The following is a 26,180-nucleotide window of genomic DNA, read 5'->3' on the forward strand; positions in this document are numbered from 1 at the left end:
ATATGCTTATTTCCTTCAGTATATATACATCTCACCCTTTTATGAGTTATACCTCCGATATTTTTTTATTATTTGTTTGTTTCATTTAAGGCCTTCACAGATTGGAATAATTTCACCATATTACAACATGATTAAGTTAAACAAATAATGACAGTGGAAAATAAATAAAACGGAAGGAATACAAACAAGATATAACGATTGATGTAATTTAAAACGATAACAACATTGGATTATTAAAAAACCATTATATTAACCTTAATATTTTTTATTATGACAAAATTACACTATTAAAGAATATACCAATTACTAAAAATATCCTTAAAATATACTACAATAAAATATTAATTTACATTTTTACCAAAAAAAATATATAATTATTATTGGAGAAACCAAGAATACTACTATTTCAGTGTGTGCAACTATTTTGGTTGATCTACACCGAAATAATAATATCGTGCTAAAACCTTTTACGATATATATTTTAGCATTTTAAAAGTTGTAAATTTATTCCCAAAAATTAACTATTTTTTTGAAATGTTTCAAATAAGTACATTACCAAAACTTTTAATATACATCAAAAGTATATGCATATAAAAAAAACAAAAGATGTTTTGTATATATTTATATTTTTTAAACAGACGGACACCATGATATATCCCCATATTAAGACCCCTTTATCATATAAATAATATATATTTATAATATTTTTTTATGTCTATATATATTCCTTTTTTTTCCTAGTATACATATTATGCAATGTAACAGTGCTACACACAAAGTAAAATATCATTATTCCTTATTTATAAAAATTGAATTATATAAAGATTAAATAAACAAAAAAATAAAATACAAGTAAAAAATTAATACAAATAAAATAAAATTATTTTTATTTTATATCCTTTAGAATATATTACATACCAGTTGCATTTGCACACGTTTAAAAAATAAAAAAATATATTTTTTTATACGCATACGATACATATTTAAAAAAAATATTGCATGTTAATAATAATATTAAAAAAAAATACTGTTATTTATTAATATAATAAAAACATATTAACAACTAACTTTTTTTCGTTTTTTTTTTTTTTTTTTTTTTGGGTGGATTATTTTAATGTATTTTATATTTTTTTTACAAAAAAGACATTTTAATATTAATATGATTACAATACAAAATGTATTTCTAATTATTGGGAGCAATTTAATCTAGAATAAAGTTGTAACTTTTTATGCACATACCATATATTCATAATATATTGTTAGACAATTACTCATATTGTTTTGACACACAAAAAAATGGCTGAGCCAGAACAAAGCCATAATAATACGGTAAGAAAAAAAAAACAAAAATATATGACATGTTCATGTAAATAATGCATACATTTATAATTAATTTTATTTATTATTTTGTTTAATTTTTTTTTGGGTGCGCTTTGTCGCAATTTAGGCGAATACCAACATAAACACCCAATACAATGTTAGGAACCTAACTAGCCAAACAGAAGCCGCAGAATACAAAATTTATGATAATCCTGTAAGTAGCAACGTTATCGAATCAAGTTCTTATCAAATGAACACACCTTATTATAATCATGGAGAAATAAATACTCAATCTATAAATTTATATAATAAAGAGAATTACATAAATGGAAATAGTAAAATAATTTTAGACCCTAATAACTCTTTTAATGTATCATCATTACAACCCCAAGGTGTAGAACATTATGATTATGTAAATGGACCGGTAAGTTATATAGACAGTTATGGTAATCCAGTAGAAATTAATAATAAATATATCATAAATAATGAAACAGAAAAGACACAAGTTTACCCAAATGTAATACCACAATTAAATAGTTCGCATATGCTTAATTTAAATCATAGCATTCCAAATGCTGATATAAATAAATATAATGATTCTATCAACCCTAATGATATATATGGATATTTAAATGGCAGTGCTACCAATTCAAATTATGAGTATATAATGAAGAACTACGATGGAGGTCTATATAATAATAATATAAGTAACATTATTCCATTAAATAATATGAAAAATTTAAGCACTATGAATGAATTATACGGGACTAATCAATTAGGTGAAATAAATGATCCAAATAGTATCCACAATATAAAAAATATGCCATTTAATTTACCATATAATATAAGCAGTTACAACAATGAAAATTATATTCCATTACCTGTAGATAATTTTCCATACATATTTAATAAAACACCTATGGAAATTGATGAAGATGATAAAAATTATTCAAAGCTTAGAAGCACTCACAATATTAATGATATTGATAATATTAACAGTATGAATAATAAGAAAACAAAATGCATACATAATCATAATAAAAATATCGATCAACTTCAAGCTATTGTATGTCTGCAAAAATTAGAAGAAATTCCAGTTCCATTTTTAAATGTAAATGATGTAAAATATTCAATTAATGTTTATTTTAATTCATATGATGATATATTACAAAAATACCAATCAAATTTTTATAACTGTAAACTAAATGAGTCGGATAATTATGCTGATTGTGATTTTCAAAATGAAATAATAAGTTTACCATTTAATAATGAAGAATTTATTTATTTAAAAGTTATAGAAACATCTGCATATAAAACAGAAATAACTGGAAGACTACAATTAAAAGTCAAATCATTATCACAAGAATATCCGTTAAGAATACCAGTCATAGGTGACGATGGAAATTCTAAAGGATTTTTAATTATGAACTTTTTTGTTACATCCTCTTATCATTATATAAAAAATGATATGCTCATTGATAGGGAATCATTACCCAATAAAACTAAATCAACCAGAATACGACGAAAAAATGGTGGGTTCCATTTTTTCGAAAATTTTACTAAATGGTGTTGTGAAATAACAGACCATCACATGAATTAGAATAAACATGTGAATTCGTTTTTGTAATGACAAGTTGAAAAATAATCCAGACAAATTTCAAGAACCATTTTTCTTAATTTTATACTAATACAATTATTTGTATCATTTCCATTACTATGCTATTACAACCGTTTTTTTCTTTTTCCATTTTTTGTACTTTTTTTTCATTTACATATGTTGTCTTTTTTGATTTAAAAATTTTAATTTGGTATGTTTGCTTCTCATACATATTATTAATTAAATTGTTTAGTACTATATGTATTGTGAACACCACATATAGAAGCAATTCTTAATTTGTGAAAAATTTAAAGCTATATAAATAAACTTTCAAAAAAAAATATAGAGATATGTGTGTGTTTGCACAGGTTGATAGATATTACATTATCCATTTATGACTAAGTCATAAAAAAAAACATTATTCCCAAGGTTTGGATTTTCTATATGAATAAAATATGACATCCATAGTAGGGGTAGAAAAAAAAATATTTTAACAAATCTAAATAAAGCAATGTTAAGTTAAATTAAGTTTTAATTTGTATAAACAATAAATGTTAGGTTGATGAAAATGAATTCGTAATTTAAATAAAGGAGAAAAAAATACAATTAAAATTACAATAAACTTTTTACATATTTACAGTGCATGTATAAATATGCATAAAAATTTTATCATTAAAAAAAATAAATAAAAAAAGTATTTGGTTTATAATAATAATGTATATATGCAATATCACAAATTCTTGTTATACTCATTTACGAATATATTATAAAAAAATACATATATATGCATATAGAGAGACAATGCACCAATATAAGCAGTATTTACACATATGTACAATTATATAATGTTAAACTATTTAATTTGGATTTAAAAGAAATAATTAATACATATACAACAGGGCAATATTGAAAACATCAAATATATTTACATATATTTGTTAATATTTATATATGCAAATTGTAAATTAGAAAAAATTAATCTTCCTATTTAGAGTATAGGTAAAAAAAAAAAAAGAAGGAATATGTATTAATTTGTGCATTTCAACTTTCTTAATCCTTGGTACATTTTTGTCGTCTCAGTTGCTACATTTTAAAAAACCAAAAGGGATGATATAAATTATGTCGTATTTAATTTGGGTAAATATTCTTGTAAATGCATATGGCATGTTGAATTTAAATTATTCTTCTATTTTGGCAAACGCTTTAAAATAATTTTGAAATGTATGAATTATAAAAAAGTAATAATAATATAACAAGGACTAAATATAAATTTTTCTCAAAAAAGCGGAAAAATAATAATTGCATTAAGCATATATCCTTTTTTGTCATCCCTCTTCAATTTTGTATTACTTTAAAAAATAAAAAAATGGTAATAATAAATTTTATTCCTTTGATTCCCATTTCCATACTTTTGCATGCCCAGCTAAAAATAAAAAAGTTAAGCGTCATTATATAAAATCACTATAAGTATATAGAAAACAAATGGAGGACAATATGTAGAATCATACATCCTTAACACGTCCCAGTACTATATATATAATGCATATATATATATAATACATGTATATACATAGGTTGACAAATTTACACTTTTAATGTATTACCATTTCCAAATACGACGATGAAATATGGGCCAGATAAGGTCAAAATGAAATTTGGGTCACTGATGTTAAACTTTAGTGACATATGATCTCGATCCTTTAAATATCCATAAGAATTAAATTCAGGTAAAGAAAATGTATATAATGATTTATTAGATCCATAAATTAATATAGGAAGGTTTTTATGATCAGTTAATCCAGCCATACAATATATAGGCAAAGTATTCATCTCAAAATATTCTCGTCCTGATAATCCATAAGCTAAAATTTTCCCTTCACTCATAGCTGTAATTACATTAGCTTCATATTGAATAACTGATACAACATTTCCATATTTACATTTAAAACTATTTACAATTTCTAAATTTAATAAATTAATTATTGTTATACTATCTCCACATACCCATAAGGTTCTATTATATTTTGATTCTTCTGAATTTGCATCATTAGGTTTACTATTTATATTGTTTATACATTTACTTGAAACTATTTCAATCATTTTATTTATTTTTGTTTTTGTTTCTATTTTTTTTATTGTTACAAAACTTAAATGAGTTTCATCATATTTCCAAAATTTTACTTCTCCATTTATAGATGACGATATTATGATACCATCAATACATACAATACTATGTATTGCATCTGTATGTGCATAAAGAGTTGAACAATCAGAAGATGGTAGATGCATAATTTTTATTATGCCATTATCTAGCCCTGCAAATATGCATTCTTCAGCATATAATAATGATAAAACTCTTTTTTTTTTATGATTTGATTTTTTATTATGTTTTAATTTATTATCACCATAATACTCTTCTTCTTCTGTTAATTGAAATTCTATTTTTTTTAAATGTTTTATATCAATTTCTTTTGAATCTTCTCCAGGCACAAACATCCATACATTTATTGTATAAGGTGATACAGATGCAAACAAATATATTTCATTATTTGGACCATGTACTATTATAGCACAATCGATATATGATCTTTGCAAAGTGAATGTGTCTACTAGTTTTAAATTGTGTAAATTTCTGAAAAAAATTATTATATTATTATTTCAAAAAAAAATTAATATATTTATATTGATATTTTTGAGGTGAAAGCAAAACACAGCGTAACAAGGAAATAATAAAAAAAAAAAAAGGAAAAAAAAAAGGAAAAAAAAAATCCATAGCCAAAACTAAACTAAAACAATTAAATAATTCCATCTGCTATAAATCTGATGCGCCACAATTGGTATATATTCCCATCACTACATAATATTTCATCATTTTTCTTTTTCCTTTTTCTTTTTATCGCTGTGAAAATCTTCTATCCAAGCTCCACCAAATCATATCATATACACATAGTAGTCAAGAAAATAGAGAAAGAAGTGGGCATCAAAAGATAGATAAGTAGAAAAATAAAAAAAACGAAAGAGATGAAAATATTAATAAATACTCAAATATGCATCAAACTTAATAATTTTTTTTATATCTTTAAATAATTTCTATATATTAATAGTATATACAAATAAAACTATAAAGAATAATATATTATTATTTTTCTATTTTCATTTTATCTTCCATATTCTTTATTTGTTCCATCATTTATTTCCGCCCTTTTTATCTGTCTATTAATATATCCATTTTTTTTCTTTCGTTTTTTTCTTTTTTTTTTTTTTCTTTTTTATTTTAATCTGTATTATTTCCTTTTTTATTTTAATAATGTATATACTATCTATATATGCAAACAAACTGTAACATGTAATTATACAAATTTATGAAATGCAAATTTAACAAACAAACACATTTATTTAATGAATAAATTATGTATATATAAATAGTTCAATTACTTGCAATCGTTTATATAACGGCATGATCCTGAAATAATTTAAATAAAATATTATTTATCATAAAGTGTGTTCTTAATATAGAAAATATTTATATGTAACATAATACATTAACTTTATAAAAGTAGTATTAACACAACATAAAAAATAAATAAATAGTCAACGTATTTCTTAACCCTTTATAGTATAGTGTGGGCAAAATGTTACTCCTTTGTCCTTATTTTGTGGTTTTTTTGAATAATAAGTTTTCCTATTATAAGACCCTTGTCTTTTACTGCTTCCCTCAGAAGCTATAAAAATAAATTCATACATAAATAAGATATATGTAAATGCTGACAATGTGTTAACTTATTATGTACATGATATCACGTATTGATAATTCTTCGGATATATCCGTAGATCAATATGCATATTCGTGCATATTACCAGTTGCGTATCTGCTATGAGATCTATATCCATTTCTCGCATAACCCCTCATATTTTATTATCTACAAAACAAGGATGACATATATAATAATATCTACATGTAGTTAATGATTCAAGAATAAGTTATAGCTTATATATTTTTCATATTTATAAAATTTGACTTGATAGATTTTTGTTTTTTTCTTTATATCAAAATTTGCTTCTTCACAGAAATTCACGTAAATAAATCAAAATTCATTAACGTTTTATTATATATAATAATTTTTACCGCTTATATTTTTATGGGCTTTATGCGCTCTTACATTATATGTTGGTATATATATATATATATATATTTACATATATATATAATACAGTTATTGTTCTGATATATTTATATTGTTTTATTTACTGTTTAAACATATTTATACATAACTATTATATATAGTATGTATATAATGCATATTTAACGATTTATCCTATCGTTCTTATATATTTTTTTCCTTTTTTTATAACTCAAAAAAAGAAAAAAAAATCAAAGTTTTTTGTAAATTAATTTTTATTAAATTAAAAAAAATTGTTATTTAATTTTGCTTAAATATATTTTCCAAAAAATTACAAATTCAAATAGAAAATTATAAAAAAAATTTATTGATTCAAATTGGCCAGAATAAGCTTTCATATATACATAACATTATTTTTATATATTTAACATTACAATTGCACAAAATATATATGCATATATATTTACTATATATATTTCGGTTTTCATACCACCCCTTTAAGAAAATTGGGAAAGTACATACCTCAATAGGTTTCTTATACGACGTTTTAATTTTGTTTTATTTCCGTTTATATTATAGTAATATTTATATATATGTATATAACATATATTTATATATGTACTTAGGTATTAATAAAATTATTATGTAGCTTTCAATTTTTATATGCTTATTATGGAAAATTGTATTAACACTTTTATATTTTTACAATAAACAATTAATGCATATAAATAGGCAAATATATAACATTGGGCAAGTAGCTATTATTGTTAATTTACCATTTTAAATAATTTTTTTGAAAAAAATGAAATAACATCAAATGATGTTATAGCAAAATTATTTATTGCCATATCCTATGTAGAGAAAAAGAAAGCGAGAAAAAAAAAACGTCATTTTATTTTCCTTTAAAAAATAAACTATACATTGAAAATTAACTTTATTCATTATTAATGACACAATATAATATTAATTAAAAAAAAATGAAATAACAATTTTTAATTCCATAAATATTACATAAATAAAAAAAATAATAATTTATCTAATGTTACAATTTGTTATATTCTTTGGTTGGTAATGACAATACAATTTATTTGTAAAAACATATACAACGACAAGACATAAAGGTCTATATCCATACTTGTACATAAAATGAACAATATTTTCCATAACACACATTAAAATGGTTATTTAATTAATGTCCCTCTTTAATTCTCCATTTATAGAAATCTATTAAAATTTATTTAACTGTGTAAACAATTAAGGGATATTATAAAATGCCAAAGATGTTTGCTAAATAAGTATAAGCATTTCTTTTTTTACTAGATATTTTTTTATAAATATAATTATGTTGAACTTAAAAATACAAAAATGTTATTGTTATCATATAATTATTACAAAAATAAAGTTAATAAAGTTATGGTGCAAAATTATTAAATCAAATACTTTTATTTAAAATATAAAATTTAACTTATAATAAAACATTCAATTAAAAAAAAAATATATATATGAATTATAAATTAACAATTGTTTATACAATAATAATCTTTTTTTATTCATTAAAGAAATGAAATACAAAAATATGTTAACTAATATGTATAATTTATGAAGTAAACATTTGTATATGTGAAAAATTGCTTTATCGTATTAACATAATATTTATTTAATCCATGTTTTATTAGTATGTATATCCATACAAATCTTCTGAATTATACTGGTATACATATTGTCCCAATAATGAGCATATAATAAAGGAGTATATAACACTCATAGCACAACCTACACATAGTGCCTTGTTAACATATTTACGTCTTGGTGTTGTTTCATCATATTTTAAGTTAAATAAATAAGAAAGACATCCTAAAAAGGCACAAAAAAAAAGAAATAGTCATAATTAATATGCATAATTATATGGGGATATCATCTTTTTTTTTCATTTTAACAAACCTATAAAAGGTAGAAAGAAACTCAATATCATGTGCATTTGAGGTTCAATCACACTCTCTGCTTTTGATTTTTTCCTCTTTTGATTGGTATTCTGCAAATTCAAATAAATGAAATAAAAACATATCAATAAAATAACAACATATACAGCACTGCTAATGTGCTACGAAATGGAGTCAAACAAATTACATATTCAAACAATTTTATCAAAATAAGATATTACTTTTTCTTTGCCATTTGGCTCTGAAGTAAATTTGGGGTCTTCTACAAATTTTCGGGAGTTCAAATTAAAAATTCTTTGATATTCACTTTTTTGATACTGTAGTGTTATAAAAAAAAGTAAAAAAAAAAATGAGATTACTACTAATGTGATCGTAGATATGTATTAGTTTTTGGATACGTCATATAGCTGCTTCATATTTTATACTTCTTATTTATATGCATATAAATTATTTTATATACCGTTTCCACATCCATGTTAAAAAGATCCATACTCTTATCCATTAATATTGTATGGTTTAAAAACACTTTGTCATTTGCATTGTCAATTGACAATGTGTTATCTCTATTACAATTAGCTAGCGCTATGGCATCTTCTAAACAAATAACTTCACTGTTTTCATTTTTCCTGGCCTCCATTTTATTGTATTTATAAATTATATCTTATAATTAGTATTTGTGATTTTATCAATTTTGTTGTAATAAATCATAGTTTAGCATATATCCATATATATGCACATTATTACATTTAATTAAAGTAGTGTTACTTTTAATATTCGGATAACAAAAAAAATATTATTAACTATATTATCGTATTACTATTTAATAATAAATTATTATTTATAAAAATTTTGTAAATTATTTACTATAAATTTTCTGTATCATAATTTTATTTTTTGAAATTTAAAAATTATATAAAAATATATTTATTATGCCATATATTAGCATAATTAATATAAATAGTCTAAAATGGTATTTTTACTATTAAAATAATTGTTCATCGCTGTTTATCAATTTTATGGAAATTGTCAAAACGTAAAAAAAAGTTAATATTTTAAAAAATTAAATTAAAAAAAAAAATTAAATTAAAAAAAAAATAAAATTGAAAAAAAAAATTAAATTAAAAAAATAAAATAAAATACAGTAGCGTACTCTATATATATACGTAAAATAAAAATGGGAAATTTTAAAAATCCAATGTACATAAAAACTTTTAGTATTAATTATAATTTATTACATCAAACGATCATAATATTAAGATTACATTTTTTGTGAATAACCTAAAAATAGTAAATAAAAAAATGCCAATTTAAATATGTAAATTAAGCAAGATATATAAATTAAACAAAATATGGAATTATGTATAGTATGAAAAATAAAATATCGCAAACAAAATTTATAAAAAAAGGCTATACAACATTTACTTTATTTACTATAATTTTTTGCTAATACATATATAAAAATAATTCAATACTTACATATATACTTTTGTTCAAATAATAATAGTTTATAAAATAAAACAAAATAAAGAAACAAAAATGCTTGAACGCTAGTAGGTGTGGCGTTATTTTGTTTTTTTAGTTGGGGTCTCTACTTTTTACCTAACAAAATCATACCATTAAAGCATATTATTATATTAGTGATGGGTGAGGCAAAATATAACAATATATTAACATACATAATGATATAGTAATAATATGGTACCATATTAACTGCGAACTACTTTAAAAAAGTTGTCTTTCATTTTAGAGACGATTTTTATTTTTCATTTTTATATGATCCAATTCCACTAAACTTCTAGCTCCATATATTCCCTGAGATATGTTTGTAATCTATAATTAAAAAAATAAATCATCAAAGTGTATATATGCATAATACGAAGTATCATAGCAAATGCATAATAAATCACATCCAAAATGTATGTATTCCTTTTTTATATACCGCTTTAAATGCAGCTAAAGGGAAAGATATCTTGAATATATAATTGGCTATAAATTTAAAAAATTAAATAGAAATATATTATCTATCACTCATAAAAGTGAAATATAAACATTCCTTTATATATTGCCATTATATAGTAATTTTATCGATATTTTTTCTCTTTCTTTTTTTCTTTTTTTTTATTTACATATTATGTGAAAATTGTTGGTTGGGTCAGTAACTTTTAATATATAAGACGAAACCCAAAATGATTCATAAGCAATAATGCAAGCAACCATTACACCTAAACAAAGTTAAAAATAAATTTCAATTTTTGTAAATTTTAAAGCTTTATAAGTAGATATGCCAAATATAACTACTTCTACACTAGGATGTAATTATTTTTTTTAATAAATCTGTACTTGGTTTTTCATAATATATTTTTAGTAGTTTATTTCCATTTTCAATTTTTTTATGTGTTTTGTTTCCAGCAATAGCGCATCTATAAAAATGAAATAAAATAAAAATGTAAAAATACTATACAATGCATAGGAATACATAATCGATGCACACAAGTTTTAAAAAAAATGGAATTAAAATAGTGCGGTACTATATTGCTATAATTTTTTTTTTTTTTCTTTTCGTTCTTACGATGTTGCATGGATATAATGCCCTCCTATGTCTGCAATCATAAGGAGTCCTATCACTATAAATAAAAATTTCCAGTAAAAAATAATTATAATATGATATGTCTGTGCAAGATATATAATTAATAGATATCATATTTTTATTACTCACCTATAATATAGTTATCGTATACACTTCCATTAAGAAGGTATAATATACAAGTGGATAATCTGAAAAAGAGAGTATAATACATAATTAATCGGTGTTGGTTTCATTTTATTTTACATACTATCCAATATTAATAGTTGAATAAAAAAAAGGAATGTACCTATCAGTAATTTGATCTAATATTTGCCCAAAGCATGATGCTACAAAGAGATAAACATAAAATGGATGTATTTATGTATATATCACAATTATGCCCCAATTAATTGGTATAAAATATGTTTGGGTAGTGAAAATTGAAAACAAAGGTATAAAATAATTTCCATATATAATGTCTTGTATTATCATTTTACTTACTTTGGTTAAACTTTCTTGCTGTCCATCCATCCAAGGCATCAAGCAATTGGCTGGTACCATAAAGTACTGAAAACAGTATCAAATTGTGTTTACACACAAAAAACGCAACTAATGCTAATACTATTCTAATGTAGCCTATAATAAAGAAGGGTATGCATAAAAAATGTAAAAATATTAAATATTATAAATTAAGTGAATATTTATATATTTGACACAACATATTTTTAATGTAATACTTAAATTTACATACAACTTCATATGCCCATAAAAATGAAGGCATAATACAACATTTAGTAAACATATTACATTCAACAAATTTATTAGTATATATAATATATATTTTAACCAATAATATTTGGCACGTAAAGATAAACATTTTTATTTTCCATTTTGGCAACAAATTGTCCTTTTTTTAGTGTAATTATATTAACTTTTATAATATCAATTTATTGTATTGTCCCATATAACGTATATGGATTATTCAAATGTTTTACAAAATTATTAAAACAGTTAAATACTATTAAAAATATTGTAAATAACACAAACAAAATATTGTATGCAAACAAAAGATGATGTATGCATATCAAAAGCGAATAAATTAAACTTTATTTAAAATATATAAAAATTAACATTGACAAAAGTGAAATCTTTTGTATTTTTTCAAATCTAAATTAATAAAAAAATATTTAAGTATAAAAATAAAATTAGGATACAACGCAATTTATTAAATAACATAAATAGTTTAATTATACTCCATAAATTAAATATTTCTTATTAAAAGTAAAATAAAATGCTAAATGAAATTTTACAATAATTACTAAAAGGTTGCTTAGAAAATTTCCACATAATTATATGTGCATATATACGCCTTTATAATATATACAATTTTCTATATTCTTCTTACATACATATTAACAAATATTTTATACGAAAATAATCAAAGTTCATGTGATAGAATAAATGAAAAATTTTTGAAAAAACAATAAAAAAATAATTTATTATGTAAATAAAATTAAAATTGTAAAATAATATAATTAAAATATATTCGATTTTTGATTTATATTTTTAATGGAACGTTTTAATTATTCTCCACTCCCTTATCAGAATAATATCTTATATAAATTGATTTTATAACAAAAAATAGTAATAAATGTAGGTTTAAATAAAACAATATAAAAAACAATTACAATCTAAGCTAGCCAAAATACAATCACAATAAAAAAACATTAACAAATGTATAATACCATACCATAAATATTATATTCTTTAAATTTAATCGTTAATAAAATTGACAAAGCATGCATGTATAGTGTTGTACTGAAAAGTATAGACTTATACAGATATATTACAAAGTACTCATTTATGTTTTCATTTTTTTTTCACCAAATTTAAATTATGGTAATAGCAGAAAATGATAGCGTAATTCTATACATAGACGAAGATAACATTAGTCTCGTAAAGTTAAAAAGTGATGGATCAATTACAAATAAAAAAGGAATTTTCTTATACAAAAATATTATAGGAAAAGAATATGGAAGTAAAATATATGATACATTATCTAGAAATTTTATATTTGTACTAAAAAAAACACCAGAACTTATAGCAACAAGTTTAAAAAAAAAAACACAAACTTTATATGAGCATGACATATCATTTATTTGTTTATTATGTAATGCTTTGCCTAATAAGAAAATAATCGAAGCTGGTACAGGCACAGGGTGCTTAACATACTCATTAGCTAATTGTGTATTACCTCATGGAGTTGTTCATACATTTGAATATAATGAAGAAAGATATACCGAAGTTAAAAAAGAATTTGAAGATTTTGAGGATGTAATAAATAACATAAAGTTTTATCATAAAGATATTATAAATTATAATTTTGAAGATTTTGAAAATAATGAAATTGATGCTATTTTTCTTGATATGCCAAATCCATGGCTATGCGTTGAAAAAGCTAAAAATGTTTTAAAAGAAAGAGGTGCTTTTGTTATTTTTTTACCATGTATAGAACAGGTTTATAAAATAATTGAGACATTAGAAGAACATAATTTTTGTGATATTGCAACATATGAATTAATTAATAATTCATGGAAATATATTTTAATTAATAATAAAAAAAAAAATAATAATTTAAATGAATTAGAAAATTCAACCACAAATCAATCAACTCCATTAAACGGCAATTCACCACAAAATTTAAATATCCCATATAGATTATGTCATAAAGAAAATAAAACACACACTGGGTATTTGATTGTCTCAAAAAAATGGCTAGACGATGAACATCAACAAATGGAAATCGAGTTTAAAGGTCTAATCAACCCCCCAGAAAATACACAAACATAATTAAAAAATATACACACATATACAACTACAATTTAATGTCAATAAAAAATATGTATATATTTGCTTTTTATGCAAATATATGCCCACACAAACAAATTAAATTATTTTTAAAAACATACATTATATGGGTATGTGTTATATTATATACCTTATTTGTTTTATAAGCATTTTTATGCATTTTTTATTAATATTTATTCATTTTTGACAATAATTTTTTTGTATTTTTAATTTGACGAATTTAATTATTTGTCCATGCTTTAAAGAATGGCTAGATTTTATAGAGCTAGCGAAAAATATAGCTATTTTAAAATAAAACTTTTTAATTAATTAATTTTATATTGCTTGTTAATTATTATTTGTGCACCAAATAGCTAGTTAAATAAATAAAAAAATATATATAAGCTTTTAAAATAATTAATATAATAAGCTTATTAAGAATACTTGTTAAAGTAACTAGGGCATGGAAATAAGAACAAAAAAAAAACAAAAAAATATATTATCTTATAAAAGAAAATTAAAAAATAATAAATACTAAAAAATTATACGAATTAAAAAAATTGAAACATTGGTTTGTCTACATATATAACACCATTTACTAACAATAAAATATGTAAAGCTATCAAAATAAAACAACATAATTAGTTGCATTTTTTAACAAGACGTAAATATCGCCTTTTATAAGAAATTTCATCATTAAGGTTTTTTTTTTGCTTATTTTTATGATTTTCTTTAGGACTTTTTCTTGTATTTATTCTATGTGTATTTGAATTAAGACTCTCCATATGTTTTTTAATTTCTCCCCAATTTTTATCACCAATAATTGAGACTAATATTTGTAATTGTATGTCTTCTAAAACATTAAAAGCTATTCTTTCTAATGTATTTTTTTCTTTTGTTTCATATATTTTTTTTATTTTAATATATTGTTGAAAACAGCTTAAGGGACTTCTATTTGTATTTAATTCTCTTGCTATATTTTTCCATTGTCTTTCATCATATTTTTTTGCTAATTGTAATAATTTTTTTATTTCATCATCACTCCATTTTTTTTGTTTATCATCCTCAAAGCATGCTTGATATAACCACGTCTTTTGACATTCTATCGAGTTTTGAGAATTTTTAACATTTTGTGATACATCATTCCAAAACATTTCTAAAAAAGTTGGAAATGAGTTTATACTTAATTTATTATTCATATCATTTTGTGAAATTAAATTTTTTTCACTATTTCCAATTTCGGTATTGTTGTTTTTCATTTCTTTGGTAATAAGATTGGTTTCATGTTTTATCTCATTATCAAAATGTAATTTAATTTTATTAAAAATATTTTTGACATCTTTTTCGTTTTCTATTTCTTTCTTTTTTTCCATTTTTAAATCATATGGTAAATTTGGATCTATTAAATAATGAATGGCATATTTTTTCGATAACTCATCTACAGTTTTAAACAAAATTTCAATATCTTTCTTTGTCCAATCATTTTTTTTAAATTCATATTTTTTTCTATACTTTGTATTATTTGATTCAAATTGAAGCATTTTTAAAGCATCTTCATTGGAAGGTATTAAACCAAACTCCCTGTCAAAAAATATGGACATATGTGTTTTTTCTTCATCTTTTATCCAATTTATTCGTGTTGGTCTTTTTTTTGCTAATTGTTTAATTTCATTATATTTTGTATTTATATAATCATCTAACTTTTCTATATTTTTCCTACTATGGTTTATTAACTTATTAACAGTTTGTAAATGCTTTTCTAATTTTTCCTCTAAAATACTTAAATTTTCATATTCCCCTAAATTACGACTCATTTTTATTCATAATTGAGTTATTCTATTTCTACATTTGAGTACTAAGAATATATATATATATATATGTACGTTTAAAACGTTTTTTTTTTATCGTGACAATAATACTAATAATTATTTTGCTAAATATAGAACTCCGTACTGTTAGTATAATTACACCAATTTTAGTCCTACTATTATGATAGTGAATAATGTAAAAAGAAAGTTTAGTATGAAAAAAAATCTGAGACAATTTCCGTTACATTAATTTATATCATATATTTTAATTAATGGTTATATTTTTCCTATTTTTTATATCTATAAAATATATGCAATTATATTGTAATTTAATAAGGTTGAGTGTCTTTTTCCCCAAAAGGATATATTTTAAATATTTCTATAGTAAACAAAAATGAAAATATTTAAATAAAACAAGCACTACCCTTTTAATAATTGAATGTTTAAAAAAAAAATTGTCAATTATACAATTTCAACCTTAATGATTGGATTAAAATATGTTTCACATATATGTATGTCCCTTTTGTTTTACCTTTAGTATCACTATTAAATTAAAATTTATTAATGTTGTATTCTTCAACTTTTCTTTTCGTTAGGCATACATTTAAATTATTGATTTTGCTATTTTATGGCTTAATTATTTTTTAAGTATCATTTAAGTTGTTCCATATAAAATGCAAATAATTCCTGTCATTATCCAAAAAAATAAATAAGAACATTTTAAAGAATACTTAAATGCGTATAATAATATTATTTCCTCATTTGTTTTCGCTTATTAGCTTATGGAAATGCAAAACATTTGTGCCTATAATTATAACTTAGCATTCAACAGGTCATTATTTATTTTATTTGTGAGCATATGCTGCGCTTGGTTCCATTTCATTAATTCAGCTACCATTGTTTTAACTTGATTTCATTTAAGAACTATATGAATATTATATTTTTTGAAAATTATGAATGCTTAAAAAAATACACAAAAAAATATATATCAGTCGAAAATATTACAATTTTTATAAATAATATATTTTTACAACAATGAAATGATGGAAATATATCTTTTTATATGCATGCGCCTTTACTATATTTACATATTTACTTATATAATATACTAAATTTTTAATATATTAACATATTTTAATTTATTCGTTGTTTATTTCTTTCTCTATAGAAAAAAGAAATGGGTATTTATATAATTATCATTTATTGCCAATATGAATATACAGTGGTTAAGCCTATTTTTATGCTCGTAACCAGTTTTCCCTTTAATTCTGGTATTGCCCATATTTTATTACAAAATATATGGAAATATATATAATAATATTATATTTATGCACTATATTTTTTTTATTTACCTTTGTTCTTTTTTTTTCTCTTTTGATATTTATATTCTTATAAAATTGGTAACTTATTTATTATTATAATTTTATATATATACATTATTTTTTTTTTTAATAATCTCTTTGAAAAAAGAAAAAACAAATTAATGATTACATAATAAAACATATTTAAGCACATTTTTATATGTAGCAATAATAATATTAAAATATTATTATATTAAAATGTATAAGCTATATTAATGTAGTATTGATTTATATTATTTTATGCATACATATAAAGATAAAAAAAAAAAAAAGCCAAAATAAAAAATTAAATAAAAAAAATTGAAAATAATAACTAATGCTATAAGTATACTCATAAATATGTAGTTGTTTATTCATAAAAAACAAATACAAATTGTAATACTGTTTATATGTATACATATCCTATTTTCGTATGTACATATACTATATCTATACATTGTCAAAAAAATAACATAAGTATATATTATATATACATCCTTTATTTCCCACCTACTTTAATAGATATTACATTTTGTTTTACATTTTCTTATATACATATATACTTAGATCTTACTGTGATAAAATATTTATATGATGCATACAGTATATATTATAGAAATTTAAAAACGATAAAAAAAAAAACAAATAAATAACAAATTAATTAATAAGGATATACGTGTATTTTGCTACACTTCCTAAATCTGGCTTTTTTTTTACTGCTAATTTTTATGCTTCAAAGTAGTGAAAAAATATATACCCCAATTATTTTGTAACAATATGTACATATAAAAGCGAGTATTTATATACGAAGTTATATACATAAAGAAATAAAAATACAAAACTTTATGTAAAATGATAGAAAAAAAAGTATCCTTAAGCGGGGAATAAAAAAAATAAATCTAAGCATATATAGGCATACATATATATTCGTACATATACGCACTTATAATTTCAGCTTCCTCGCTTTTAAAATATATGTGTTGCGAATTTTATTTTAGCATTAGCTAGCCAACTTTATTTGCTTTACTTGCATATGAATAGTATACTTTGAATGTTAGCATTAAACATATAAATATCTTTCAATCTTAACAAAAAAAAAATCAGAATATACAAGAAGGGCATGTACGCAGATTTTCACACATATATATATATTTCCACACACACATTATAATTGTTACAAAAAAATTCAATAGATAAAGAAGACCAAATTAGGTGTGTGTGTGCATATTAGCAATTTATATTTCTATCAAAGTTTAATTAAAAAAAGGGAAATATATAAATTTTTTTCAAATATATAGAGCATAGATATTATATAGTTATATAGCCGGCATACATTTATCTACACGGCTTATTTAAATATTCTTCTATACATTTGAGACGTTATTCATTTTTAAAGAGACTTATATAAGATACATCGACGAGAGCCCGGGATTTTTATTTGTTCGCCTGACCCAGCTAGCCAAAGATGGATGAACTTGAAGTAGCAATTTTGTGCCTATATGGAAATGAAAGTTCACAGATTAATAAAAATGAGGCACGAAAATATTGTGAAATGTTTCAGAACAATAGTGATAGTTGGAAATATTGCATTACAAAATTAATTGAATCAAATAAATTAGAAATAAAATTTTTTTGTGTTAATGCAATAATAGAAAAATTAGGGACATTAAAAGTTGAAGATTTGATAAATATAAAAAATTCATTATATACCTATTTAGAAAAAAAATATATAACAATTAATGAAGACCCATGTGTAGTTAATAAATTAATACAATTGTATTTATATTTAATTGAATATTTATATCCAAATAATATGGCTGATGGGTTTAAATTTATAATAAATAATATTATGGTAAATAATGATATGAATATAAAAAATAGATATATATTCTTTTTTCTAAAATTAATGAGTATGTTAGATACAGAATATATAGATAATTCATATGCTAAAAAAAATTTACAAGTAGTTACAAATTTAAAAGAATCTATAAAAAATAATGATTTACCATTAATTGTAGAATGTTTTTATTATATAATGAATTTAAATATAGAAGAAAATACATCGCTAGCTATTTTTACATTAGCTAAATATGTTCCATGGATTGATATAAATTATGTAGTAAATGACAAAGTACTAAGTTTTATATATAACACTTTAAATTCGATAAATCCAATTTCACAAGCTAGCTATCCATTTTTAACTTCTTTAATAAAAAAAGGTATGAATCCTGTTAATAAAATTCAATTTATTGAAAGTATAAACATTGTATATATAATACAAAATAGTCCAAAAATAGTTGATACCTCTTTTGAAATAAATAAAAATATTATGCTAAAAAAAGGAGAGTTAATAAATAATATTTGCTTAGAATTAGTTGAATCAATTTTTGAAATTACCAAACTAAAGGACTATGAAATGAATATTATGAAATATAATGAAGTTTGTGATAAGGCAACAAATTTATTATTTATTATTTTACCACATGCATTAGATATATTTTCTGCTAATGATTTTTATATAACTAGTACTGTTGAGCAATTTTTTAGTTTATTTTTTACAAAATTTAAAGGAATTATAGAATTAACCCCTGGTACTAATACCGAAAATAATAACAACCCTAATAATTGTAATAGAGGAATTACTGGAAATTCATATAAAATTCCTATGAGCAAATTAAACGTTTTTATAAACAGTCTTATGTGTACTACTGTTAATAAATTTGAATTCCCATCATATATTGGAGAAGATTATGATGAAGAAGATGAAGATTATATTACTTTTATAAACTTTCGAGAAAATATTGAAAAATTATTTCAACGTTTAATTTTATTTGACAAATTAAAATCTATTGAAATTATTAAAAATGCTATTCAATATTTAAATGAAAATTTTGATAATCTTCAATGGAATAACATAGAATGTAAGCTATATGCATTTTATATTACTACATCTATTTATAGCGAATTTAAAGGAAATCCTAGTACAAATAGCGGATCAAATAATAATACAAAACAACAACAACAAAAAGATTCTGCTGAAATGTCTTTAAGCTATAATAATTTATTATATGAATGTTTAATAGAATTATTAAAAAATAGAAAAATTGTTAATTGTAGTAATAATCTTATTAATATAAATTTAATGGAAATCTTTCAAAGACTAAATTTATTTTTTATTAAAAATCCACAATATATTGAATATTCCTTACACGTATTTATTACTAACGGTATTCGAAGTAACAAAAATAGTGTAGTAAAAAAAGCGATACATATTTTTAAAAAATTTATCAAAAATAATTCTATTGTTATATCAAATTATATTAAAGATATATTGCAAATGTTAGAACCATATTTAGATATACCATGCCCATATCAAAAAATACGAAATAATGGACTTATGGGTAATAGCCCATTTAATACCGTTGCATTAAATCCAGATACTATAAAATCTATATATACTTATATGTATAATGAAAAAAATTATACATACGATGATCAAATTGATATATACGAAACAGCAGGATTGTTGTTATTATATCACGATTTTTCAAGGGGTAAAAAATTAGTAAATGATGAAGGATATCAAAGCAATAGAGCCGCAAACATGTGCAATGCAGGTACAGATTTAAATAGTATAAATGAAAAAATGAATGAACAATTAATTCCAATTTATAAAGAAAGAATATTATTTTTTAAAGGGGTATTAAATAAGCTACTAGAAAATTTAGCTTCTATTAAAAATTTATATATAAACTCTCCTAAAACACAACAAGATACATTATGCTTAAGTTTTACTTGTAGTATTATTATTAAATGCATAGGAGCATTATGTAAAAATGTAAATATCACTATGACAGATACATTAATCAATGACCTAGATAATACATTAGGTTTAATAATTAGCGAATCTTTAGAACTATTTTATACTAATTATCTCGTTAGAGATTCTGTTCTATATACTTATAGAATTCTCTCTAATTTATTCAAAGAATTATCACTTAATTATACAATCAAAATATTACCATATTTTTATAACATATCATATAATATGATAATGGAAAAATTGAAAAAAGGTAATACCAGTGATAACTCGGGAACTAATGGTAACGCTTTTAGTATGACTACTCCAACATCTTTTCAAATCTCTAATAACCCATCAGGTAATGATTCAAAAAATGTTTCAAGTAGATATCAAGAAGAATTAAAATATTTATATAATGAATTAAATGAGTTAAGTATATTAGTATGCCATCTTATATCAACATATAAAGAAAAATCGTTTGATACATTTATTAAACCATATATACATAATATTACCCAAATTCATTTAAGTGTATGGAAATGTATACACGTCCAATCTATTGAAATGCAAAGAGAACAAAATTCAGTTTTATCACCATTATTATTAATATTCTATAATATATCATTAAACATACCAACAGCAATACATAATTTTATTTCTTTTGAGCATGTTGCTATAAATCATAAACATTTTTGTGATATGTTTGCAAATGATGATTTAATAAAAACAAAAATAGCAGATGCTGTTACAAGCATATTACTTATTTCTTTAAATTATAAAAATACCATTGATTTGAGTATTTGTTTATATTCATTCCAAACTATTACTAATATATTAAACAGTGCTGCCAATATGCCAACTGCTGATGAGGTAAATACTCTAAAAAATATACTTATATGTTATACTAATTTTTTTATTATAATTTCGCATTCATTTTGTCTTTATAAATATATTTTGGCATTATTCCTTTTTCCAGATATTAAGTAAATACCCATTAATGCAAATTATTGAAACAATCTGTATGTCTTTAAAGTTCTTGGATTACTCTGACCCCAAAAATAAGAGGGTAACAATACATTCTAATCATGTCCCAATTTATGCATATACATATGTGGAAATATCCTATTTAATAATATTTGAAGCCTGGCAATATTTGTAACATTTTTTAATTTTTTTTTATTAACGTACAGGTAATTCAAGAGGCTCTTACCATATTTAGATTATTATGTGGATTTAAAGGAACTACTAATTGTTTACCAAGAAAAATAATCGAAAACTCACAAATGTGCTTACAAAATTCGCTACTTTCAGCTTTTAATAACAACCAAAATGATATTCCTGTTTTACTTCAAGTAAGAATAAAAATATATTCGTTTACACCCATTTTTATCATTTTGTGTGCATAAATATGAAAAAAAAAAAAAATACATAATATTAATTTTTTTTTCTGAACATGCAGGCAATTAATGAAAACAATCAACAACAGTTTAGACATATTTTATCTAATTTTGCTGCATAACAAAAAAAATAAAAAACATATAAACTGAATATAAAATGGACAAATGGAAAATTAAAAAATTAGGAATGGATATATGCATATATAGACAAAGTAAAACAATAAAAAATTGAATGAATATAATCCACATAAAGCCAAAGAAAAACACACATTAATAAATAGCCAAAATTAGTACAACATAAAAATATGTATATGCAATAATTTGTTTCCTTTTTTTTTTTTTTTTTTTTTTAAATATTAACAAAATTATATTAACATTTATAAAAAAATATATATATATTATTTATTTTTACAATATGATAAAATAATGATTAATTTGTGAATATGTCCATAATTTGTTTTATTATATAATTGAATAAATATTCTTATACAAATTAATATAAATGTATTTTTTTTCTTACAATATGTATATTTCTTATGTATTTTATTTTTTTATATATTTTAATGTATCCTATTTTTTTTTTATATATGTAATGTAGAAAAGTAAGAATTATCTAAGACTTCATCAATTTTTAATCTTTCATTTGGATCCCTTAAAAAATTAAATGAAATTTAAATAAATAATTAATATAAATAAGCATACACTATTCCTATATCTATAGCATATAGAATATTATGAAAAACGGCATATGTAACATAAAATAAATCACATAATTCGAATAAAAATTATACGTTATTACCATTTTAAAAGCCCATCTATTATGTCTATTAAATCTCTTTCTCTACAAAATTTTATTTCATATAAAAATACATTTTTTATGTTGAAACATAAACTATACAATGCAATAAACTAATTCGTTTGGGGGATATATAATGTTATATAATCTTAGTAAATATGTCACAAATACAATACTAAAATAAATGAATAAATAAGACCCGGAATAAATAATACTATTATATATATTTTTTTATTAACTCTTTCTCTAAAATGTTTCCTAGAATCTGACTCCATGATAAAGATGGGATATCTAATTCGCATAGCTCTTTTATTAGTTGTGTCTTAATATAAAAAAAAAATTAACATAATTTATAAAATATATAAGAATGTAGTATTTATGAACTATTACGCTCAGCAACCATATAAAAATATTACATTTTTGGAGCTAGTATAATCCTTTATATTTTCGTAAAAATTTCTATATAAAAAAATAAAACAGATGAATATATTTCTTCTTATTTTTTATATAATTTTATGTATAACATCGAATTTTAAGTTTGATACATATTAGGTGATCCTAAGACTTCAATCAAATTTATTATTTGGGAGCATTCTTCTGAATATCTTTAGAAATAAATCAAAAAAAATAATAAAATAAATAAATGAAAATGGAAATAAAATGCTTCTCTATGTTTATATATTAAAACTTTTATAATTTCATTTTTTAACTCGTCTTTCTTGAACTTTCCAGGAAATAAGGGACATAAATTGATTAGCTCAAAAATTATACAACCCAACGCTGAGGTATTAAAAATGTTATAATATTAAAAGATCCAATAAAATTAAAGGAAAATAAAAAAAAAAATTACAAGCAAATTGCAAATAAAATACTAACACCATAGGTCCACATCTGTCTGTAAAATGGGAAAAAATAAAAAGACCACATAGTTACTCAAATCAGACTATTGGTATCGTATATTGAATATCTTTAAGGATATTCATTCATATTTTATATATATATGTCAGTTTTATTATAAATAATTTTGTAACCGTATAATACATGGAGCCACAAAGCAATTCCGGTGCCCTATACCATCTTGAGCAAATATAAGGGATAGAAATAATATTTTTTTCAACTTTTTTAGCAGATCCTTAAAAAAATAAGCGTATTATCCATTTTAAATACCATTAACTTAGCATTATACTTAATTATAAATATAAATGTGTATATACCTAAGTCACATATTTCGACATTAATATCAGGGGTATCCAAATTGATCTATTAATAAAAATATTACTTATTTTGTATTCATATGCTTAATTAGATACAAATTTATTAATTTATTTATTACTAATATATTGTCCGGTTTTAAATCTCTATGAGCAACGCTATGCTCGTGTAAATTTTTTATTCCTAAACATATTTGGCTAAAATAAGGATGCAACAATTTGTGTTTATCCATAATCGGTTCATATATATATATATATGTATATGTACACCCTTTTTATTACGTACTATATTATTGTTTTCAAGCTATCTGGGGGAATTCGTTCATATCTAAAAATTATAAAAAATGGTAAAAAATGTTAAAAAAATATATTTTGCGTGTGCCACCTTTTCATTTTTGCATTCAAAAGGTTTAATAATGTATTTAGCTTAATTATATAAGTTAATCAAGAGAATGTGTGAAAATGTAGCTATTTTTACTTATTTTCCCTTTTTTCTTGTTTTTTTAGTCTTATAAATTTTCCTAAGCTATATGTCATATATTTAAAAACGATATTTTGGATTCGAAACCCTTTTTCTGTTGTTGTATAAAAAATCGATTTCGTATTTACGATATTTTTACTGTAATTCATTTTTTTTAGTAATTCAACTTCTCTAGAAACTTTGTTTCTCCTTCAGACAAGGAAATAAAAGTAAACAAGTAATGAATACTTCTCAATGATAAGTAACTGTTTATTATCAAAATTTTTAACATCACTGGTTATATACTTATTAGTATTAGTTGTACCATTTTGGCGACCTTTTAATGGCAACTGGTTCTTGAGTAGTTAAGTCTATTGCATAATAGACCTTTCCAAATGTTCCTTTTCCGATAAGTTTGATCAATTTATATTGGGGATAATCATTTGTACTCCCTTTTATTTTATCCATTTCATGTTTATATGCTTTATGAAGTTAAACACAATATTATCTTTCAATATATACATACAGCATAAATAAATAAGTTTATATTTATTATTTGTGTCTATAATATTGCTTGCAAATATGTGCAAATTCAAAATGCATGTGACAATTATTCTAAAATAAGTTGTTTAAAACAAACAAATGTAACACCCATGCGAAACAAAAATTAAACTATATCCATAGTCTTTTTAAAAAAATAACAGAACAAATGGAGAGACAAAAAAAAATTAAACAAAGATTTACAAAATATATATTCAACAAATAAATTAATAAACAATTTTATTTAAATTTTCATAAGAAAAACAAAAAAATTAAAATAAATAAAGAGACTTTCCCGAACAAAATAGGAATATATATTTCATGTACATACATATAATATGTAAGACCAATTTTTACTGTTTTTTTTATTAAATAGTATCTCTATATAAGCATATACACACGCGTGTGCGTTATATATTTACTATTTAAATATTC

General features: G+C 21.8%; 8 protein-coding genes across 8 annotated transcripts; 3 read left to right on the plus strand and 5 right to left on the minus strand.

Annotated features, from left to right (window-relative positions):
• Positions 1 to 1,296: 1,296 nt before the first annotated feature.
• PVVCY_1401540 (conserved Plasmodium protein, unknown function) lies at positions 1,297 to 2,920 on the plus strand (the record flags this gene model as incomplete). The annotated part of the gene is made up of 2 exons (XM_008624870.1): positions 1,297 to 1,329; positions 1,448 to 2,920. 2 exons carry the CDS (start codon positions 1,297 to 1,299, stop codon positions 2,918 to 2,920), a joined length of 1,506 nt encoding a protein of 501 aa, XP_008623092.1.
• A 1,379-nt stretch (positions 2,921 to 4,299) lies between these two features.
• On the minus strand, positions 4,300 to 6,827 carry PVVCY_1401550 (zinc finger (CCCH type) protein, putative; the record flags this gene model as incomplete). The annotated part of the gene is made up of 5 exons (XM_008624869.2): positions 4,300 to 4,340; positions 4,522 to 5,549; positions 6,353 to 6,380; positions 6,526 to 6,639; positions 6,776 to 6,827. The coding sequence occupies 5 exons, from the start codon at positions 6,825 to 6,827 to the stop codon at positions 4,300 to 4,302; spliced, it is 1,263 nt and encodes a 420-aa protein (XP_008623091.2).
• Positions 6,828 to 8,710: 1,883 nt separating this feature from the next.
• Positions 8,711 to 9,615, minus strand: PVVCY_1401560 (conserved Plasmodium protein, unknown function; the record flags this gene model as incomplete). Its single annotated transcript, XM_037634842.1, has 4 exons — positions 8,711 to 8,892; positions 8,980 to 9,070; positions 9,200 to 9,295; positions 9,439 to 9,615. 4 exons carry the CDS (start codon positions 9,613 to 9,615, stop codon positions 8,711 to 8,713), a joined length of 546 nt encoding a protein of 181 aa, XP_037490886.1.
• A 1,106-nt stretch (positions 9,616 to 10,721) lies between these two features.
• PVVCY_1401570 (CDP-diacylglycerol--inositol 3-phosphatidyltransferase, putative phosphatidylinositol synthase, putative) lies at positions 10,722 to 12,434 on the minus strand (the record flags this gene model as incomplete). Its single annotated transcript, XM_008624867.1, has 9 exons — positions 10,722 to 10,808; positions 10,918 to 10,964; positions 11,105 to 11,200; positions 11,319 to 11,398; positions 11,548 to 11,602; positions 11,695 to 11,753; positions 11,852 to 11,891; positions 12,046 to 12,180; positions 12,392 to 12,434. 9 exons carry the CDS (start codon positions 12,432 to 12,434, stop codon positions 10,722 to 10,724), a joined length of 642 nt encoding a protein of 213 aa, XP_008623089.1.
• A 1,006-nt stretch (positions 12,435 to 13,440) lies between these two features.
• PVVCY_1401580 (tRNA (adenine(58)-N(1))-methyltransferase catalytic subunit TRM61, putative) lies at positions 13,441 to 14,394 on the plus strand (the record flags this gene model as incomplete). Its single annotated transcript, XM_008624866.1, has 1 exon — positions 13,441 to 14,394. The coding sequence occupies one exon, from the start codon at positions 13,441 to 13,443 to the stop codon at positions 14,392 to 14,394; it is 954 nt and encodes a 317-aa protein (XP_008623088.1).
• A 638-nt stretch (positions 14,395 to 15,032) lies between these two features.
• On the minus strand, positions 15,033 to 16,205 carry PVVCY_1401590 (transcription factor MYB1, putative; the record flags this gene model as incomplete). The annotated part of the gene is made up of 1 exon (XM_008624865.1): positions 15,033 to 16,205. The coding sequence occupies one exon, from the start codon at positions 16,203 to 16,205 to the stop codon at positions 15,033 to 15,035; it is 1,173 nt and encodes a 390-aa protein (XP_008623087.1).
• Positions 16,206 to 19,004: 2,799 nt separating this feature from the next.
• PVVCY_1401600 (exportin-T, putative) lies at positions 19,005 to 22,860 on the plus strand (the record flags this gene model as incomplete). Its single annotated transcript, XM_008624864.1, has 4 exons — positions 19,005 to 22,211; positions 22,318 to 22,407; positions 22,532 to 22,693; positions 22,801 to 22,860. 4 exons carry the CDS (start codon positions 19,005 to 19,007, stop codon positions 22,858 to 22,860), a joined length of 3,519 nt encoding a protein of 1,172 aa, XP_008623086.1.
• A 459-nt stretch (positions 22,861 to 23,319) lies between these two features.
• Positions 23,320 to 25,673, minus strand: PVVCY_1401610 (protein kinase, putative; the record flags this gene model as incomplete). Its single annotated transcript, XM_037634843.1, has 13 exons — positions 23,320 to 23,389; positions 23,538 to 23,579; positions 23,774 to 23,856; positions 23,951 to 23,993; positions 24,080 to 24,139; positions 24,245 to 24,314; positions 24,411 to 24,429; positions 24,566 to 24,666; positions 24,749 to 24,794; positions 24,868 to 24,943; positions 25,032 to 25,073; positions 25,224 to 25,415; positions 25,531 to 25,673. The coding sequence occupies 13 exons, from the start codon at positions 25,671 to 25,673 to the stop codon at positions 23,320 to 23,322; spliced, it is 987 nt and encodes a 328-aa protein (XP_037490887.1).
• Positions 25,674 to 26,180: the final 507 nt, after the last annotated feature.

Source organism: Plasmodium vinckei (genome assembly GCF_900681995.1).
Source record: "Plasmodium vinckei vinckei genome assembly, chromosome: PVVCY_14".
NCBI lineage: Eukaryota > Apicomplexa > Aconoidasida > Haemosporida > Plasmodiidae > Plasmodium > Plasmodium vinckei.